This window comes from Lichenostomus cassidix, chromosome 5, assembly GCF_008360975.1.
Source record: "Lichenostomus cassidix isolate B80296 chromosome 5, HeHo_3.0, whole genome shotgun sequence".
In the NCBI taxonomy this organism is placed as follows: domain Eukaryota; kingdom Metazoa; phylum Chordata; class Aves; order Passeriformes; family Meliphagidae; genus Lichenostomus; species Lichenostomus cassidix.
In genome coordinates, this window is record NC_139486.1 from 16031013 (window position 1) to 16052510 (window position 21498).

Sequence of the window (21498 nt, forward strand, 5' to 3'; positions counted from 1 at the left end):
TTGTGCTTTACTGAGGTGAAGGGTGTAAACACTGTCTCTGCAGATAAAATACTGCTTGTGCTACATTTCTCTGATTGTAGTGTCCCTTAAAATTTCATTGGAGGCTGCTTCTAGGAATCAGGCTTCTTCCAGACCACCAAGGAGGTTCAGCATGCTTTGAGTCCTGCTAGGTTTAGATCTTGTGCTCAGTAGATGCAACATCAGTATAAACTTTTGTACAACTTGTATCTTCTGAAATACTAATAATCTTTATTTCTACAGATCTGTGCAGCCCAGATGTGCTAGATGGGAGGTGTTGCTGTTCTCTGCAACCTGAGGCTTGAATTTCTCTTGCCTGCAGCAATTTTTCTGGGAATTTACCCTCCCCTCCTCTGCTTCGAGCTCATCATGGTTGCACTACTGTTGTTTTGTGATCTGGTTGATAGGGAGCTCAAAGTCACTTGATACTTCATATTAGGTTTCCCTCCATTATGTTGCTTAAATAATAAACCTGAGCTCTGCTGATAGAGGTAAGGGATATGAGCCACGTATGAGGCAGCTTGGAAATTGCTGAGAACCATACATGCCTGCCACCTTTGTGTGCCCATCAAGGACACTAAAAACTAAGAAGCATGATGGAAAAAATGACACTAGTAATAAAAAAGGGGATTGATGCATAGTTCTGCTTTTTCTACCTGTAGCCAAGGCAGCTCCTTGTGTTTGGGGGCTCTTGCTGACTTTGAATCTTTTGTGACCATTTTTTAAGGTTTCTGTCAGTGAATACAAGGTCTTGAAGTTGTTTTTTCCTTCAGCTATAGATGAGGCTTTTGTCTGAGCATATGATAGATGACATCTGCTTTCAGGAAAACACTAAACATCACAGCTTAAAAGGAAACTGTATTTTGTTGACATAAAAAAAATCAGTGGTCAGAAGCCTTAAAATTGGTGTAGTAGTGTTAGAAGTTAATCTTTCCTGAATGTTAATAATTGCATAGTGACACATTATGTCACTTATGTCTGTTTCTCTCACAGATGGCATAAAGAAAGGATTTTCTGTGATTCAACAGTATCCTTCACGTTTTTTCTCATATCATGGGTATTTCCAGGGGGTTGTATGCATTAAGTGTGCTGTGACTACTGATCAGTACTGATGAAAAAAAAAAGTAAAAAATGTGGAGAAAAGTCTTCTCTTAAAACACAGTAATTACTTAATTGAGTTTTCTGCATCAAGAGCTTACCATTGCTGTTTAACTCTGTGTAAGCTAGTCTGCTAGGGCTGTCGTGAAAGAATGCTTAAATTGAGCTCTGTGGTATGAGACTGGTGGGGGAGCATGAAGGGTAAAGCTCTGCTGGGTTAATTAATGTTAACAGTTATGAGTTATCTGCAAGATTCACAGTAGATTACACAGATTGTATTAAGCAGGGTTAATCAGTCCTTTCAGATACTAAAAGGAGCACTGTTAAAAACTGGCAAGACTGAAAGTTCTTCTTGAGAGACTGTTTGCATGTGCAGGTATGCATATGTGTGTGAATGCATAGCCTGGATTACCATTGATAAGTAAATTTTGGCTAGCAGCTACTACACGGGGATATTGGCTATTTCCTGTTCTGTGTATAGGTGCAAGTGTGGCAGTTGTTGGAAGGGACATTTTCCATTTATCTATTTTTGGTCATAACTCTCTTTTTGTGAAATATTTGCCCTGCTGTGCAGTAAGGAGATCTTTGTTATCCTGTGATATTAACTGCTATTTGAATTGTAGACTCAGTGTGACTTCGAGGATTTTCAGCATTAATTTTTAATGGCTTTGTCTTGCACGTCTGTGAAATAGAATGTGGAAGGTGACTGGGGTTTGTAAGTGTGTAGAGGGTGAATTCATTATAAAGAAGAATTTGATGATTGCAGATGTAAAATCTTGATGTACCCACAGCACCTTGTGTTACAATTTTCCGTATTGGTTCAAAATGTTTGTGTGTTCATTTTTAAGCAAATGTTATAACAACTATTTTTTGGTGCAAATTCTCAGACTGAAGATAACTTGGATAACTGACCTGACCCTGAAAAGGTAACCTTAAATTTTATCAAGCATACAAAGTGCCATAGTTTTTCTTTCATCACTTAAGCAGACTTTTAAATGTTGTGTGTTTAAGAAGCCACCCTCTTGCTGTGTGGTATGGGGTAAGACTCCTGATGCTCTTGCTGCTGAGCCATGGGGACACCAAATGCTTGAACGTGGAGGGCAGTCTTGCTTATAGTAAATCTGATGGGGTTTCCAGAAGGATTTTACTTGTTACAGGTTTTAGCAGTTATAATAATCCCAGAGTAATAGGGGGAGAAATAGCAGAAATGCATACACAGAAAACTTGGTATGTGTAGATGTGTATAGATACAGATGTGTATATCCATTTATTGTTAGGGACAGTATTTCTGTTACTATGGGATGCCTAGAAGGCAAGGGCAAGAAGTAAACTTGTGTGAGATGGGGATGGCACAGGAGAGGGCAAGTTCCCTAGAGTCCTGGGTTGGAAGGTGTCCTGGGGCTGCCTCAGGTCCCGTTCTGGACCCGCTTGCTTTGGGTTGGTGCTGAGCACCAAGCATCGTGTGGCACCATCCCTTTTTGTCCTGGTAGCTCCAGGCTGGCAGTTCACAAAGGGAGCAGATGCTAGTTAGAGGTCTCCGTGGGGTGGGACCGAGGAGGAGGCTCCGTCACCTCCCCCGTGGCAACAAGTTGGGCAAATCAGGGAGGTTGTTCTTGGCGGTTGGCCTGGTAATTGCTTGGGGGTTGCGCCTGACCTTGCTTTGCCAAGGTGCAAATTACTGGCAGTAAACTCCGAATGGCCGAGTGTCAACTGCAAATAACTGCGGCTCCTGGCTGTAGGTACCTGCGCTCCTCTTGAAGGGATATGCAGTAGCTCTCCAGATGGAAAGGCTGTTTGCCTTTGAAAACAAATGTGCATAGAAAATCCAGAAAGCCTCTGGACATCGTTCCCTATTTTGAGGACATGGCCTCCATTTCCTTTTTATTCACTGCTATATTCCGTGGTCATCTTTCTTCTTTTTTTCTTCTGGTTGTACTCGGTGCTAATGGTAAAACTGTTGATTGTCACAGTAAATGCTGGGGACTGTTTTCTTCCCCAAGGGTGCCTGGATTACCTTGAGAAAGTCACATGAAATTTACTGCAGCTTCTCCACCTGTACAGTGCACGAAGTGTTGATGGTCTTGAAAACTCCCTGCGTGTTCCTTGCCTGGGGTAATCTGCTGGCTATAAAGAGGAATACCACTGTACATTTGTGCATGGGAGAACCATCTGATCTGACTTGAAGCTTCTTCATTTACTCACCTTAAGAAAAGCTCTGAGACTGTTGCTGCAATGGTGAAGCACCTGGCTAGGGATGTATGGGTATTTGAAATTGTTAATATTGGGGTGAATTAGGTTATAGTGATAATGCAGTGATACATTGAAGTAGTGATTTTGGATATAAATTCTGCTTCAGAATAGTTGGAAAGTTCATAACATCAATCTGCATTGATACCTGTTAGAGTGTTTTAGGAGTATTTGTGAGGGGCATGCCTGAACTGCAAGGACTCTCTCTGCATTACTGGTGCTTGGGTTTTTAGTGCCCCTGGTAACTGGTTGGTAACAAGAGTTTGCCGACAAGAGAAGGTCAGGTGGTTGTAGCAGAAAGCACCTAACATGATCAAATGATTAGCAAATATGGATTCCTTTGGTTTTGTTTTAACCTACAGACCTGACTAGTAAAACCTTCTCTTCCTTCTACTTCTCCAATCACCTCATTTGTCCCATAGCATGATACTTTTGGGTCAGGCATCCTCAGAGGGTGGTACAGCTTGTTGTTCTCTGTACCCTCTCCCCTTCAGAGCAGCTGAACGCATCCCTCTTCTCTAAATCCAGCATGGATTTTTGCATGGTTATCTGCAAATGCCTCAAGGATCTCTCTTGCCCAGGCTGCATCCTCTGTTGCAGTTAGATAATAAGCTGCTGGCATAGTGACTATGTGCACGCTTCCTGAAACATTAATTTGCTGTCCAATACTATGTTGCCTGTAAGCTGCCCAAGCACAAGTTTTAAGGTTGTTGGAAATTCATAGTTAAAAATCTTTAAATAAGCTTCTGGAAATTAGTCGGTTTACTTTAAACTTAATTGTTTGTTTTTTTTTTTTCCTTCACATTTATAAACATGCTGAGGGGTGGGGGAAAAAAATCGGACAAGTGCTGACAGACCAGTTGCTCAGTTCTCTAACAGGTATTCCTCAAGCACTGTCACAACCTTTCACTGGGAGAAAAAATTGTCCCGGAAATACTGTTTTCCTGAGTTAGAAACAAAGACTTTCATGTGTTTCAAAGCAAGCAACACTAACCAATAACCCAAATATTATCCCATAAAATTCCTGTTGGTCATCACTGCTTGAATGCTGTCTGTGTATTTACAGTTTCTCAGTTTCTAAGTGTCATTTTTTGTGTTTCTCCAGTACTACCCATTCGAGTTTCTCAAAATGGTTTGACAGTGTAACATGAATGAAATCTTGTTTGTTCAGGGAGTGCTATCCTGCAAAGACTGAGCACGTTTGTGCTTGTTTCTGAGCCTTAACTATCTTATATTTGAGCAGCTCTGAGGATGTTTGGATGTAGTGAAGGCAAAGCATAGCACCTTTTGCTAACGAGAAATACTGTTCTCTGTGAGCTGACCCCATGGCAGTGAAGATGACTGAGACAGTAGGATGTTGCTCAGCATTAGTAAGAGTGGCAGGGTAAAGCAGCTTGTTTCTTTTGGGGACTGAGAGGTAGATTGAAAGTTTTTCATGTTCCTGCTTTAAACAGGACATAAGAGTATCAGATTGGTAACAGTCAACCTGGATGTTTGTTTTACTTCTATTGCCCTTTGTTACTGACGAAATTTGACTCACACATTCACATTAAAGTCGTTCACATCTGTTAGGCCTTCTGTTTGCTACTAAAATATTTTTTGTAATATTGAAAATAATGAAATTATCCCATTTTTATCCCCTCCCTGCTTTATTCATTTTTTCTAGTTTGACAGATTTCTTATTTAAACTACTGCTTTGATTTGGCTTTTCAGTATTTGTAATAGAGAAACCTCAAAATTATTCCTGTCACACACGCCCCTGTGCCCTCACAGGATTAACAGCTTGTTTTAGAGTTTTTCCCAAGAAAACACATTCTTTTTCAGGCAACATTTATACTAATAAGTTACTTGATACTGTCAAAAGTGCAAAAACTGTACCTTTGTGCAGCTTAGCTCCTGCTCATTATTCATCTTTGGGAAAGCAGTATTGCTATAATATGTGACTGGTATTCCTTCATCTTCCTGTCTTTTACTCCTTTTTTCCTCTACTTTTGGCTGCTGCTTTTTCAGGAGTTGCTTCACAATTGTTGCTCCAGTGGCTGCCTGCTTCTTTAGATTCTTGGCACTTTTTCAGAGCCCGGAACTCTATTGCAGTGTTGAAGTTGCAATGCATATCTTGAGTTCTAAACCTCTAAGTAAGCCTCACAACTTGCCATATACTTGCCTTAGGTTAATTAATTTTGGTCTTCTTCATGGCAGTTTAGAAACTGTAATAAGAAATTCAGTGTATTTTATGTGAACTGGTATCATGTGTCCAGTTAGGTGTTTCCTATGTTTCATATAAACACATAAACCCCTCCAAGTTTTAGAAATGCTTGTAATAGGAGAAATGGCAGAAAACAGACCTTGCACATAATCTTCCTTAGAGAAGCTTTTGTTGTGTTGGTGTTTGTTTCTTGATAACAAGCTGTATTTTAATACCATAATTTTTTTCACTCCAGTGATCAAGGGCAGTGGAGCAGAGTTTGTACCTCAGAGCTCTGCATGGCTAATGTGTTTTGGTATCAGGCTTCAGCGTTAAGCTTAAATATAATTGCTCAGTTTTACAGTTTGTGAAATTCTTTGATTATCCCCGTAAAATATGCCCAGTGTGTGGGGAAAACTGAATTCCTTTTAAAACAAGTGAATGTGCTTGCTGCTGAGTTTGAGACTTCAGTAGTGCTTTAAGTCTGTTCTGATGGCCTGTGGTGTTTTTTTACTGTGTGTTAAGGTGAATTATTATGGTCCTTAGAGACCACCACAGATTAGCAGGCAGTGTGTTCAACAGATGGATTGCATTTTAGCTGGTTAGATTTGTAATATCAAGTGACAAGCCTTTAACACAGCACATTTCATATTCCTGTTACTGCATAAACCACCGCAGGACAAATCTAAGATGAAGTAAAATGGAAGTCAAGAATAATTTGTCACAATGCTATTATAAACATGTGTAGTCACTTGCACATGACTTGAAAAGAGAAGTTGAGGATAAATCAATAGACTTTTTATTTGCAGCAAAAGTAGGTAAATTAGTCAAAGGTGCTTCTGGCAATAAAAGCAGGAAAACACAGTGCTCCGCAATTGGATTTTCTCCTCTCTGGGTCAAATCAATATTGCCACTAGGCACAACCATAGAGCTATATGTTTTATTAAAATAAGTGATTCATCCTGGAATTAGTGAAACTAGGATAAAAAAAGATCTGCTGCTGAACAGCTGTTGAACATTTAATTGTTCAGAAGTCAATTTACACTTTTGTATTTGATTAAAAAATAAAATTCCTGTGCAACTGACGTGTCAGCTTCTCCATTATTTACTCCACTGGACTAGAAGTAAAACTAATTGTGTCCTAAAACACTTTTACATACGTAAAAGTACCTTTATTAAATACACATAGAATTTTTTTTGTGATGTAAACAATGTGCATTGTGAACAATTTCATCTTAAAGCAAAATGTATTTAGCATGACTTGTTTTGCTTCCTGTGTCCTCCAGTATCTGGAGTGATTTAGTTCTCTCCAGCCTGTATGAATTGATTTAACCAGTTCATAAAGCAGCAAGAGTGCACACAATGGATTATATTATAACCACAGAATCTTACTTTTATTTCCTTTCTCCTTTGCTTGTTACTACTTTTTTCATCAGCCTACTGATACCTTGAGTATATATAACAAGCTCTTTGTTCCAGGGATGTCTCACTAAGTGTTTGTACAGCTCCAGTGGATGAAGTTTTGCTCCTGGATGGGACCTCTGCACTGCTCTAATACAAATAACAAAACCTGAGCCGTTAGAGTTAATTGGGTGGATGGTTATGCCTGGGTCCTTCTAGGTTTTTTGTGGATTTTATATGATAGTCTATTATATGCCATCCAAATCTCATATTTGTAACTTTTAAAAATCAAATCTGATCTTACATGGTGTATTTCCACACTGATTATATTTTCGTTATTTAGTGGGCTGTCTGCACCTTATACAGGCTGAGCACAGCTAAGACTAGGTATGATTCCTTCACATCCCCTCCCACTGAGATTCCAGTCTACAATTGTCAGAACTGATTATTTTCAGCAGATGAGGCAACAGTTATTTTAGTGGCTTTTGGGTTTCCACTTGAAGGGTCTTTAGAAATGTGCTTTGTAATTTGCTGGTTTTTAGAAAGAAAAAAAATCCCTTTAAAGACAGCTAATCCTCTAGTCTGTCACATAGCGAGTACAATTGTTGCAGAGATGAGCAAAGTTCTTAATCAAATTTTGTCATGTATATAATGTGCTGGCAGGAAAACAGTGAGAACTGAGTCACATACATGGTGTCATCAGGCGTGCTTGCATGGTAAGATGTACATGGAAAACACGTCAATAAAACGTTTGTGTTTCACTTCCTTGTCATTTCTGTGCAACAACTTGTTTCATCTTGTCTAATCTTTTATGAGACCCTGCCATACGGTTCACAGAATCTTGCTATGATTTCTCTGACACCATTAATAACTCCTCAGATAATTGCAGCAATCTCCCCAACCTTTACAAAGTTTGTATCTATTGGAAGACAAATACATTTTCCATCTAAAATATAACCTCTTTGTAGGCTGCAAAATGGCTTTTCATTACTCTTTTAATAAATGGAAAACTTTGAAAAAACATTTTTAAAAAACAACCCTTGTGTCTCAATTTGCTGTTTAAAATATGTTTTATTTTGAAGTTCGTTCATTAGCCTGAGTGTTTGCTCTTCCTTAGAATTCTCATTCCAGAAATTCTGGATAAGCTTGCATTTGATTGTCCCTTGGACTTGGAATGCACTTTGCCTGGGAAATGCAGCTCCCAGCCTGTCTTTGTGGTAACATCCAAAGAGGCCTTAAAATGTGTAGGGGCAAAGCTGCCACCCCATCCTGCTGTTGGAGGGCTTTGGGCTGATGCAGATGGCCACTGACTCCTGCTGAGACCTTCTCTAAGGATTCAGTGTTTCACCAAATGTTTCCCACTCCAAGGATGTTTGTGAGATCAGATCCATACTGAGGTTATCAGGGGTAAGGTGTTGGCTGTGTTGCACAGATAGGACACAATGAGCTTTCTTGCTCTGGTGGCCTGAGTTGCAGCTAAAATGTAAGCCAAATTCCCTGGCTAGGTACTGTTTGCTTATGCTGCTATAAATAAAGCTGATGATGGTTTTTCCTCATGGGCATTTTAAGTAGGAAAGCACCATTTGGCTTCCAGTCAGCTGGGCAATTAGCATTTTATAGCTAAGCAATATACTTAAATGGAATTGGCTTGGCTTGAGCATTGAATTACAATGACTGGTAGACTGCCTCTCTCCTTACATAATTTATTTAGTACTTGCTTCTTGTTTAGGATTCAGGCAGAGGTTAATTTAATTCTGCATGAGAAGCTAGTAGTTACTCTACATTAATGCTGTGCTGTATGGCAGTGCAGGAGAAGGTTTTTACGTAAAGCTTGTATTTGCCTGGTCTTTCAGCCACGGAGGGGACAATTTTACCTACTCCTTTCCTAGCAATTAATTCTTTGCAAGAGCTGTTGGCACACTTAAATTGGTACTAAAAAATGCGTCCAAGAATAATACCTTAAGACCATTTTATTCCATGCTGTTGCACCTATATTTTTAAGAAGCAAGTGTGTATTGAAGTATAGTATGGACCAAGGAGACTTTGTTTCTACAAAATTACAGGAGGCCTACTTACCCTGTTACAGGTAAATACTGTGTTAATATGTGACCATTGTGACTTGAGAGGGAGAACTTCCATTGCATCTCTTCTGAGGATCTAAGGCAAAGAGCAAACATCCGGTGTGTCTGATCTTGGAGGGATAAAAAAAGGATGTAGAATGTGCCTCAGCACTCCAGGAACGATTAGAAACTTTCAGATTAAGGGAATGAATGAGTTTGTTCATGCATTTAGTAAGCCTAAATGCTTAATTTGGTGCTTAGAATTTTATCTTTAATCTTGTATGTGTCTTGATTTTTCCTAAGGCCCTTGACTGTTAGAATCAATGTGGGGGAATTTTGGCTTTGTCTTAAGCTTCTTTCTTAAAAAAGTGATTGCAAAGAGCTTGCAAATGTCAAACAAGTGCACAGCAGGGGCTTAGACACCAGAAGGCTGCTGATAAGAAGACAGCATTTAAATTTATGTTTAACCTCATGATTTCTAGGTAAATCACTGATGTTTCTGAATACTTGATGTAGCAGTCCTGGAGTGCCTAGCTGCTTTCAGCAAAACTTACTTCTGGTTTAGGCAGTGTCCTTGTTGCTGGGGTCTCACACTTGTCCCAGCTGGGTTCAGGCTCCATGTCTGTGTGGGCAAGCACTACAACAAGGTCTAAACACCCAGTGTGACCTTCACTTGCAAAGCCATCCCTGTAAATACAGGGTCATGTAACTGCTTGCCCAAACCTTTATGAGCTTTATCTACTGAGTTTGTGTGTCTGGCTCAAGTAGTGTAAGACTTGGCTGCTCATCCTTGTATTTTGTGATCTTGCTGTTGGTGTGCTACCTAGGAGCATCCATTCTTGCAGCCATTGCTGCTGTCAAAAGACTTTGGACAAATCTCTTCAAGCTTAAAATATCCTGATCTTTGGGCAAGGAGCATTTCAGAAACCTACAGGCACTGCACTGAGGGCTGGTGGAGATTTGTTTTGATTCCTTAAATAACACTTCTGATGCCAACATTATTTTTTCATGGAAATCTCATTAGCAACAAAAAATAAATAAAAAGGACAAACCATAGTCTAAGGGAGGTGATTGCTGACTTGCAGTAGCTGGCTTCTGAGTCAGTTAATAGTCTAGCTGTAAATCTGGCAACTCAGATCCTAATGGTTCTAATAATATGGGAAATTGCTACCATGTGTTGTTGTTGTAACCTTTACTTTTTTAACCAAGCTTTAGTTGTGCTGTAAAAATGATTTAGAAGGCTTCTCACAGGAGGAATTAGACTTTTTGCTTGTACAGTTGCTCTCCAGGGTTCTCTGGGTTGCTGGGGGCTATTTAAAATGTTTGAAAACCCTATTTCACTTTGCAGCAGCTACTGCCTGCATGTGTTGCCCCTAGCCATGCTGGTTGCCTGAGGCAGAAGGACACACACACCCCTTCTCTGCCTCTGCTGCAGAGTCTCACAGCTGTGTTTGATTTCAAGCATAACAGCATTCTTTATCTATAATGCAATAACATGTCTTGCTGCCCATGTGTGGAAATCTTGTTTCATCTACAATTTCTCTTTCTGTCTGGGCTGCAGCAGTGTGTCTAAGTTAACTCAATGCCCAGAGCTGCTGGACCCTGGGAAATGGTTGGGTCCATGGGGTCCTTTGGTCCTCAGTGCTGGTTCACAGGCTGGAACAGCACAGTTCCCTGGCCAAAGCCTAAGCTTGAATTCATGGGGTCTTCAAGGAGGAATGGCATGATGTGAGGGGAGCTGAGAGGCTAGGCTGAGGCACAGCATTTTATTTGTCAATCTGTGTTACTGGTGCTTCAGAGAAAGAAAACAAAATATTGGTGAATTCTTGAAGTTGAGGAATTTCTTAATTGCTCTTAGGTGAGCGAGATGTTAGTTTTATTTCCAGATGTGGGATTTTGAGCCATGGATCTGAGACATGGTCACCTTATCTCAGATACTGAGTCAGTCACTGAGTGTTAGCTGAGCTTCACTAACTTTCTGGGGCTTCAGTCTGGACAAAATCTGAGCTAAATTCATTGGTGTAGGTGTTTTCCCTTAACATGTTTTATCTCACGCTTGCAGCTGTGTGAGTGGGGGGTTCATTGGTACATTGGTTCACAGAGGATAGTTTATTAAACTGAAGTAACTCTGTTTCTCTGACTTGCTTTCCTGAGATTGAAAAAGGAGAGCAGTGGCACTGGCCTTCCTTTATAAAGTGTTGAGGTCTGCTGGTGAGCTGCACTGCATAAGAGTCAGGTGTTATCATCACAAGCACTAATCTGAAGGTGAAGGCTTTTAGAATAATACAGATAATTATCTGTTTAAATATTTTACTTTAAAAATAAACGGGTCAGAGTATCACCTCTTGCAACAATCGGAATCTTTCAATCTGAATTAACAAATCAGTCTTCCAGGCTTGGGGCCATTTCAGCTTCTATTCAGTGACTGTCAGATTCTTGCCAGAAGATACTGAGTTCAGACAATTATGAGGGAGTTCAGTCATGGTTATGTTGGATGATATACTCAAATAATTTTGCAGGAGGAGCTCATGGGAATGTTAACAGCATAAAGGTTAGCTGTAATGTCTTTTGTGTCTGCCAGTTAAATAGCTAGCGATCTGATGATTACACAAAGACAACGCAAATTCCTTATGCATTCCTGCCTCAGTGCTGCTCCACGTGCTGGGTGACTGGAAGCAGAATTCTTTCTCGTCTGTTTTGCCATGGAAATTGCTGGTTAAAGCTCAATACTTCAGTATCTGCAAAGTCTGATTTTTTTGTTTTGTTTTGTTTTGTTTTGTTTAAGCCTCGATGCCATGCTGTATTGTCATAGCACATATTGCAGTCCAGCCATGTGCTCTTACATCAAATAGGTTTTGCACCTGTTTCAGTAACAGATGCAAACAAGCTTTATTTAATGTGTCTCCAATGCCCAAAATACAAAATGCATTTGGCTAATGAGTCAGCGAATGTTTGGTCTGCATTAGCCAAGCTTCACATTACATAAAGGACAGTAGAACCTTTTTCCTTAACAGCTCCAAAAACCCTATTAGCTGTGACACTGAGATATTTCTACTTTATCCAAAAGTGGAACTGCCAAGGAGTGTGTTTTTGTATGGATCAGAGGAAAAAAATTAAATTTGTTGTGTCCAAAACATTTTTTTTTTTTTTTAAAGAATATGCACTCTGATTGCTTATCAAAGGCTGCAGGCACTCTGAATTATTTCCTCTTTCAATCTGGCTTAATTTTCCTCCTGTGGTATAACTTTGAAAGCAGAGAAATAACAATGGGTAGCTTGGAGAGGAAGTGTTTGGGTGAATGGGTGATTGTTTCAGGAAATGTGTTACTGTGCTGGGCTGTGGTGCTTTTTCCTCTGGTGTGAATGCTCTGCAAGTATCAATGCATGTGCCCTTCCAGTGGCCCAGGGGTAGGCTGGGAAGTGGAGACAAGCCGGAAAGAGGCACCTGCCAAACATTTGGTAGAATTGTGTCTGTGAACTTTTGTTTCCTGAATCTCATCACAGCATTTCAGTCATACAACCATTTTCCTCCCAGGCTTCTTATGTGAAATAAAAACTTGTCTGCAAAATGTTTTATCCAGATAATCACAAGTGGGTGCAGGTAACTGCAGGTCAAAGCTACCAACTTTACTGCTCTGCTCTTTGTTCCTGGGATGCATGGCTGATTGTATTACTGTACAGAGTCCCCTTTGCAATGTATTTTTTTGAACAACTTTAACCGTTTTGCCTGGCCCAGGGCTTGTAGCCTTTCTTCTTCCTTAAGCCATTCTGTGATTTCAGAGCAGCTTCAGACAGCTGGCATTTAAATGTTGAACCTGATGTACCTTCCTTCTGTCATCTCCCCCAGAATAAAATAATCCTTAAAGTATGCTCACTGTGTACTTAGTTCTGTTTTACTCCTCATTATGAACAATGCAAATAAATCTAGAACTTTGTATCCAGTTTCTCTGAGTAGTGCCAGATGCCTGGTCAACAGCTTTTCCCCACACCCATTTACCCAGCCCATCCTTAAATTTTCAGACCCATGAAATAATTTGACTAATTTTTTTAGTTATTCAAACTTCATAGAGTGGCTTAGGTACCTTTGATGAACCAGCTGACTTTATGTGCCCTAAAACATGACAGCAGCTGTGTGTTGTGCATCAGATGAATGCAGGTCGTGCCTGGGGTAAAGGCATGAATGATTGGTGTGCCTGGCATGGTCATGCATTTATCCTGATTAGTGCCATGGGACCCTTTAAGTTCTATATTAGCCATTGTTAAAAGAGGTGATTAGTCTATGTTAGCTGTGCAATCCGATGCTATCTTGAAGTAGTGATTTCTCTCTCAAGTGGGGCTTCCTCTTGTGACCTCTGACCTGCCAGTATGTTAAAAGCTTTATAATTGATGGAGTTTTGTATTCTTTGTGGTGGGATTGATTTGGATTCCATCACACTGAACTTCGTTTGTTGTTCTCTTTTGTTTAGGAGGTCCTCCAGCAGCTGATTGTAATGAATTTACCAAATGTTTTAATGATTGGCAAAGATCCTCTTTCTGGTGAGTAGTTCATTGGGTTCATCATCCATCTCCACTGTAACACTAATAAAATCTGTATCTGTTTTGTTTTCTTAAACAATTCTGTAATTCTGTTCTAATTTAGGTTGGAAAGCACCTTTAAGAGTCCAGCTCTTAACATTAAACTATGTCACTAAGCACAACATCTAAGTCTTTTAAATACTTCCAGGGACAGTGACTCAACTACTTCCCTGGGCATCCTGTTCCAATCCTTGACCACCCTTTCAGTGAAGAAATTTTTCCTAATATCTGTAAGAGTATTCTCAAGCCTCCCCTAGTGCAACTTGAGGCCATTTCCTCTTGACCTACTGCTTGTTATTTGGGAGAAGAGACCAGCCCCCACCTCACTACAACATCCTTTCAGGTAGTTGTAGAGAGCAATAAAGCCCGCCAGAGCTTCCTTTTCTCCAGCCTAGACACCCCCAGCTCCCTCAGCCACTCCTCATCGGAATGGTGCTCCAGACCCTTCACCAGCTCCATTGCCCTTCTCTGGACACATTCCAGCCCCTCAATGTCTTTCTTGTCCCAAGGGGCCCACAACTGAACACAGGATTCGAGGTTTGGCCTCACAAGTGCTGAGTACAGGGGGACAATCCCTGCCCTGGTCCTGCTGGCCACACTATTGCTGATCCAGGCCAGGATGCCATTGGCCTTCTTGGCCACTTGGGCACACGCTGGCTCATGTTCAGCTGCTGCCAGCCAGCACCCCCTGGTCCTTTTCCACAATGCCACTTTCCAGACCCCCTGCCCCCAGCCTGTAGCAATGCCTGGGGTTGTTGTTGATCCAAGGGCAGGACCTTTACTGCTTTGAACCTCATACCATGGCTTCAGCCAGTGGATCCAGCCCATTCAGGTCCCCTTGCAGAGCCTTCTTACCCTCCAGCAGATCAACAGTTGCACCCAGCTTGGTCTCATCTGCAAACTGAAAGAGGGTGCCCTTGATCCCCTTATCCAGATCATTGATAAAGACATTAAACAGGGCTGGCCTCAATACTGAGCCCTGGGCAACCCCACTTTTGACCAGCCACCAGCTGGATTTAACTGTTTGGACTGAGAGTCGCTCCCAAGGACTCTGGAAACCAGTTTCCTAAACAGGCCATAGTACAAACATGCTTTTTAATAAAGTGTATGTATTTGTAGCCAAACTACAAATATTAGAGTATCTCTGAATCTCACAACTTCATGTATCTAGAATGTAACACTGAGCCATTTGTATGCCTGTACATATAAATACACATGTGTATTTGCATGTGATGTGTGTTTAGCCTGAAAATGAAGTTGGCTTCTTTGAACCATGTTTCTGAAACAGAAAGTTTTGTTGCAATGTTTCTTACTCTTTTTTTTTTGTTGTTTTAGCTTTTGTCTTTTTTGTTTTGTTTTTTGGTTTTTGGAGGTTTTTTGCATGCCCATTCTGTCCTGCCTTGGCCCAGTGCTAGTGCCAAGGAAAATGTATGTGTTTTTACCAAAAAAGGTAAACTGAATGAACCCTGTCAGCAGTGATGGGGAATGATATGGTAATCAGCATCTTCAGAACAAACAAATGGCAGAAACCTTGGCAGAGGATTCTGTTTTGCTGCTCTTAGCAGCTGTAGAGTGTGTATGTACAAAAAAGGATTTGTCAGAAAATATTAGCAGATGTTGGATCACCAAAACTCATAGTCTTGGCACTGCTGTGTTAAAATCTAGCTGAGAGTACAGAATCCACTTTTTCAACAAGCAGATTAAAGTCTGCAAGTCTTAATTGGGCTGTACAGGCTACTGTTATGGGCAAGGAAGAAAGTCAGAATACAAGACCTTTTGTTCTTCTTGGTCATATGGGCAATGGGCTGCTAGCATCAAGAATGCTACTGAATAGAAATGTCTGGGCCAGCCAGGCAGTATCTCTGCTGGCTAAGTGTCAGTGGGAAAGGCTGGCTGGTTTCTTGTCACAGCCATTCCTGAGCTACAGCTGGCAGGAGACTCATAATGTGGTTAACTCCAGTTTTGGTTCCTGGGAAAGCTGCACACTTGAAAGCTGTCCTCTATTCAGCTATAATTTGCTGTCATTGGCCTGATGGTTTTTGTCAGCACCTTAAATCTCTCTTTGAAGAAAGTATCTGTGTCTCTTCTAAGGAAGATACTGGTCACCCATGTGTTCCTGTATTGTAGCTCCTTTAATTACAACCAGAAAACTTTACTTCTCTTTCTGACATCTTTTAAAATGGGGTGTTTTGGGGTTTTTTGTTTTCTTCTTTAATGTGGTCTTTTAAAATTTGTTTTCCCCATTGCTGACTTATCCTTGGCATTACTGGGACAGAACATGAGAAGAAAGGATAAAAAAAGCAAAAATGTAACTTCCGGATGTCTAAAATTGATGTGGTATATGGGCAAAAAAAATACAGCTTTCTCATTTAGCCATATTATATAATGAATTTTGAGAACCAGTCCCAGCTTAGATACTACAGAAGAAGGTGGTGAGCAAAGGAAGACTTGAGATGTATTTGCTTTAATAAGTACATTCAAGAGGAGAGTGTCTGAGAAGCTCATCTTAATCTTGCTGTTGGGTAGACATTCACTGGTAAGATGTGCAGGAGAAATGGTTAGAGAAGTGGAGAACTAGAACTTCCTTCAGGAAGAACCTGGCTGAGGGCTGGTGGGAAGCTCGGAAAGAAGGAATAGGAAGGAGATGGCTGAGGCAAAGGTAGTAAAACCAAAGGTAGTAAAAAGCTGAGTGAAGGAACAGGCTGTGATGAGCAGTGTGAGTGAGTGATAACGAGGTGATGATGTCTTTGTAACTGTCTTGTAGAGAGGAGTCAGAGGAAGGCAGGACCACTTGGGAGGGGAAAAACAAGAAAAACAGATATCCTTTCTCATTTAGTAAGGCAGTGATAAAATCCCAGTTTTGCCTTCCCTATCCTGTAGCTAAGTTATCTCACTGAAAGGTCCCTCTTGATCAGAGGAAGAAAAATCAATCCCACAGTCACATTCCTGGAACAAATCCAGTATTGCTTTGTACTGTTTGAGCTGGGAAGGCTCTTAATGATTGTATTGACTCCACAGGTCCAAGACTAGAGAGGTGTTAGATCAGATTCACTGTGTACAACATCAGTGACTTATTTCTTGTAACAAGCCTGTGTGATGTTTGCTGTGCTTGCTTTTCAGAAATTTTAATTTTGCCTTCTAAAACACAGACGAAAGTGGTGTTACATGCATTAAATTATAAACTGAACAGTGCTGAGGCTGTGAATGCTTTTCTTGCTATTTAGCTTCCATTTGGCACTCACCAGTTGGGACTATTGAGGGCTTCTGCTGCTTTGATTTGAACATGAGATTATTGGAAAAACAGAGCTGCCACCACAAAAGATGCAGTAGCACTTGGGCTTTTGCATGGGAAAAGGCACATGTCTGCTGGGTTTAGGAGCTTTACTTGATTTCATGTTCTCTAAATAGTTTGGTTCCAGGCCATGGCAAATTTGCCTACTTCAGTTCATATGTCCTTGGACATAAAAATAGCAGAAATATTTGTTAAAAGATGAAGGCTTGACTGTTTTCTAGAGTACAGGGAGCTAAAAATAAACTTGAAAGTTTAATTAAAGGATTTAAAAAGTTTTCCCAGGAATTTGACTTGCAGAGCAATGCAGCTGATGTTAGAGGATTTCTTTTCTCTGCACTGTATGGTAGACAGCCACTACCAATAAATTTCCTCTTCATGTCTGTATTTCTTCATTCTTTTTCTTGCTGAACAGCTTTTTTGATTTGTTACTGCACCACAAAATCCCGTGTTCAATAAGAGAATCATCAGCCTATTTATCATCTATGACATTGCTATAATCACTTTTTCATATTACATCTGGTTTTAGCATGCCTCGTAAATGGCCACTCATTCATGTGGCCACACAGGGAACATCAGTACATATTACTGGTTGTGAACCTCTATTCAGATGTATTTTTTAATTTCTCAGTTTCTAAACATTCTTAGTTTTACACAGCTAGTAACTGTAATTGGAAACTTATGGCAATTAACCTTTTGAAACAGTCATAATCATGAGGGGGGTAAGATTTTAACTTGCTTTAGATCAAGAATGGAAATGAGGTTTTACTTGCCTGAAATAGGGTAATTTCTGTCTCTTAAAAAAACTTTGCTATTTATATACGCTTTTCAAATTACATGTTAGGCTTGTGAATGAGACAGCCCAAAGTCCCTGCTAACAAGTGTCTATAGAAAACTGGTTTTTATTAAAATTGTAAAAGTTGTCTACTCTCACTTGGGTATTTTTCATGTCTGGTTTCCTTCCTCATTTTGTTTTGCAGTCCTCCAGAGGCACAAAGGTTCATAAAATATAAAGTTAACAACCAAACACTGCCTCAATAGTGTAAATTTAGCATTCAAGCTTTTCTCACTGAGGATGTTGCTGGAGTTGGGAAAAACGGCACTTGTGTGTTTCACCCTCCCCACCTTCTCAGCACATCCTCCAGCTGCCCTGTGTGGCTCCACGTGCTGGCACTCCCTCTTCTGTGCTGGATGGAGTAACATCAGAGTAGAAATATGGAGAAACAGGCAGCAAAAGCCCAAGATTGCACTTGCTTGGACCCTCTTGTTCCCATTTCCTCTGACATCTTTCCATCCCCCTCTCATTTTTTTCATTGTTTGTGTTCTCTCTGTACCTTGATCCTCCTTTTTTTGTTGTTGTGTCTCCTAATCCCTCTGCCAGCCTTCTCCCTGAGTCCTGCCATCTGTTTCCCACCCTCCACCCCCATGAGAGCAGAGGGATATTCTGGCTCTGGCACAGGGAGGCTCCCAGGATGCACATGTGGTGTCTGGGCTTTCCCTTCCTTTATTTTCCAGGGAACCTGCTGGCCCTCTCTCACGCCTGGGAGCAGATGGGCTTTCTGCAAATGCTCCAGGTGTCTGGCTGGCTCCCTTGCAGCACAAACACAGAATCTGAGAGCAACTGCCCTGGTATTTTAAGAAAAGGTGTAAAAGAAAAGCATTTATTTCTTAATTAGCACCTTTCTGTTTAAGTCATGGTTTGACTCCTGTCTGTGAAGCTTGTGAGTACCTCTCTGCCAGGAGCTGCCCCAGACCTAAGTGTTTTCATCCTAGGTCGTAGGAGGACAGTGTCTTGGTAAGATCAGCTAATAACCATGAGTAGATCCAGCAGACTTTCTTCCCAGCTGTCTGGGAAGGACTTGTGTCATCCCAATGAGCTATGGTAGGGGAGCCGGCACATTCCTGTTTCTGAGGAACTTTACCATCTTATAAATCAGCATTAATCAAACTTCTTGAAAAACATGAAAACCACTCATTGTTTAGGAAGCATGATTGAATCAGGGATGAAGGTCACTTGCTTTTCTTCAGCCTGCATTGCAGAACTGGCACTGTCCAGAGTATAGAACTTCACTGCTGCACTCTGTAATAGTCCTAGGAGTGCTTCTGATTCACTTTGTCACCTTGGGCACTCCACTGAAGTGTGTGATATCTCAGCTCTCCTGTGGGTGAGATGAAAGGGGAGAGGAGTAATTAATCCCTTCCTGGCTTGTTTTGAGGTTTAATTGAACACTCTCTCTAAAGCACTTTAGATTGGTAGAGAGGTTTTTTCAGACTCATACTCTATTTTTTCTAAAAATCTCCTGTAAATAGTATTATTCTACAAGGTTTTAAAAGGTTATTCAAACCTAACTTGAGAAGGAGTGATCTGGGAGTGCCTTAATGTCAACAAACTGTCTCCTCCACATGGGAAACAACTTCTGAATGAAAGCCCAAGGAATGGAACTCTTTAATCACACATGATCTTCTGAAACACTTGTGTGGCTGGTATATCTGCTGAGTGGACCATTAAGCTTTAGAAGTGTTTCTCATGGGTAGTACAATCTCACGTTCATTACATGATGTAGCATGTCTGCAAGCATAGAAAAATTTATTGAAAAGGAAACCTTGGAATAATCCTGACAGCTAAATTTTCAGTGCAAGCTGCCAGGGGGGAGAGCAGACTGTTATGTTTAAAGCAGTAAGAAACTAATAATTCAGTATTATCTCAAGTCCTTATTTCTCATTCCTGTCTATAAACTCTAGCTTGTCCATCCCTGCCACAGCTTGCCATGTCTGCCTCAGCTTCACTTCCTCATGGGGAAGGACTGGAATAGGGGTAAGGTCTCACTCAGAGGGCTGTTTCCAGGCAAGATCAGTCCCTGTTGGGAGACCAGGTTTGACCTTGCTAAGTTACTTTGCAGTAATAGCCAAAGGTGTTTCACCTCAGAGGGTCATGCAGCATCACCAATGCCCATCTGTTATCTCATGGAGAAAATAGCAAAGCCTTGGTGCAGAGAGGTAGAGTGTGGTCTGAATGGCTTTAAGTGGCTCACATATCTTTAGAATGGTATGGATGCTGTCACAGTTGGGAAGTAGCCCTGGCATTTTCTAAAATGAGTGATTTCAAGCCACTGTGCTTACCCCAAGGATAATTGGATACCATGATATTTGGATACCATGGATAATTGCACAGATTGGAATTTATGGTTGACAGATGAAGGTGCCCAGAGCACACAAGGGTTAGATCTCCTACCTGGTATGATCCAGAGCAAGCAGCCTGACTCCTTCAGTCTCTCTTGGAGATGTTCTGCCTGAGTAAGTTTGGGTCAATGAGAGACATACTCAAGTCACTTGCCCTCTATAACTTAATAACTTGCTTTTGTGTCCCACAGCCATGCTCTGCATTTAATACCTGATCTGGGTCTGCTTTGAAGCCAATGTAGAATGAAACCCAGTGCTTAAACTAATGAGAACTCAGTTTTTTTAAAAGATACCTTCTGACCAAACTTAATCATTTCCCAGTAGTTCCCTCACAGGAACTTGTGTTCACTAAGTAACAGATTTTTTTTGCTGTTGGCAAAGGGGTTTTCTTGTGTCACTGTCTATGCTTGTGTTACTGAGATTTGTACAGAACAATCAGACTTTCACAGACTGAAATACAGTTTGTGTATTAAATTGTAACTTTTCAGGAAAGAGGAAGCCTTGTATGCTGCTACATACAGGGAGAAGAGTGTTTGTATGTCTTTCAAAACCAATTTTTAAATATTCTGAAGGGAAATAAGCTATATTGTATTTAGAGGGTGAAGCGTGAAGTAACATGTTTTTAAAGATGGCTGTTCCTGTTTAAGAAAAGAATTTCTGCTTGCCAAATCTTAATGGTTACTTATGCAGGACCTGGATATTGAGAATTGTAGTGTTCATTCATACAGTCTGATGATGATTTTTGTAAGGCATTCTTGAGTCATTATAAAGATAAACATTCCTAAAAGTTGTTGAAATTTTGTAGGTTTGTTTAAAGACTGGTTTAGGACGTTTGTGTGCCCAGAAATCAGGAAACAAGTTACTTCCTAAGCTGCCTGCACGTGGCCCTGCTGACTTGCAAGGTTGTGGGAATGGCAGGAGCCCTCGTGGTAATTTAGGTCAGTGCCTTTGTGCAGCTGTGGGGCTGCGGCAGCTTAACTGATGAGTCAGATTAGCTCCCCTTCCCTGGCCTTGGGTCCTGCACATGCCTCTGACTTTCTGCCAGGGCAGCCTCACAAGGGCATGGTGTTGGTGGAGGAGTGCAGTTGCCCTCAGAAATTAGTATCTGTTTAGTGATAGGAGCAATTTAATACCCAAGTAAAGCAGGGTGTAAAATGAAAGCGTTAGTCCCACAGTTATACACTCAGGAAGAATGCAGATGTGTAGGGATGAGAGAAAACCATATGTGGCCTGTTTTTTTTCTATTTCCTCATCTTCCCCCACTGTAGATGAGGACAAGTTTCCCTGAATCCAGCTCTGTAAAGATGTTTTATTTCCTCATTAAAACTTTTGCCCTCCTTGCCTTGCCCTTTGTCTAGCTTTGATATACATAATTCCCTTTACCATCCAACAATCCACATTCATTTTGTTGAAGCAAGCTGGCTCTAAACTGCACCAGTTCCCCTT

The 21498-nt window shown here is 40.9% G+C and overlaps 2 protein-coding genes across 5 annotated transcripts in view; one reads left to right on the forward strand and one right to left on the reverse strand.

Annotated features, from left to right (window-relative positions):
- LOC146436040 (uncharacterized) overlaps nt 1–21498 on the reverse strand; it is a 95407-nt gene that overhangs the window by 27199 nt on the left and 46710 nt on the right. The gene's annotated exons all lie outside the window — the stretch shown is intronic.
- The window catches only part of CCDC88C (coiled-coil and HOOK domain protein 88C), a 96425-nt gene that overhangs the window by 24615 nt on the left and 50312 nt on the right, over nt 1–21498 (forward strand). For all 4 annotated transcript variants that reach the window (XM_085061543.1, XM_085061545.1, XM_085061544.1 and 1 more), the window contains exon 4: nt 13475–13544. In XM_085061543.1, coding sequence (XP_084917669.1) covers nt 13475–13544 — 70 coding nt within the window. The remainder of the gene's footprint in view (nt 1–13474; nt 13545–21498) is intronic.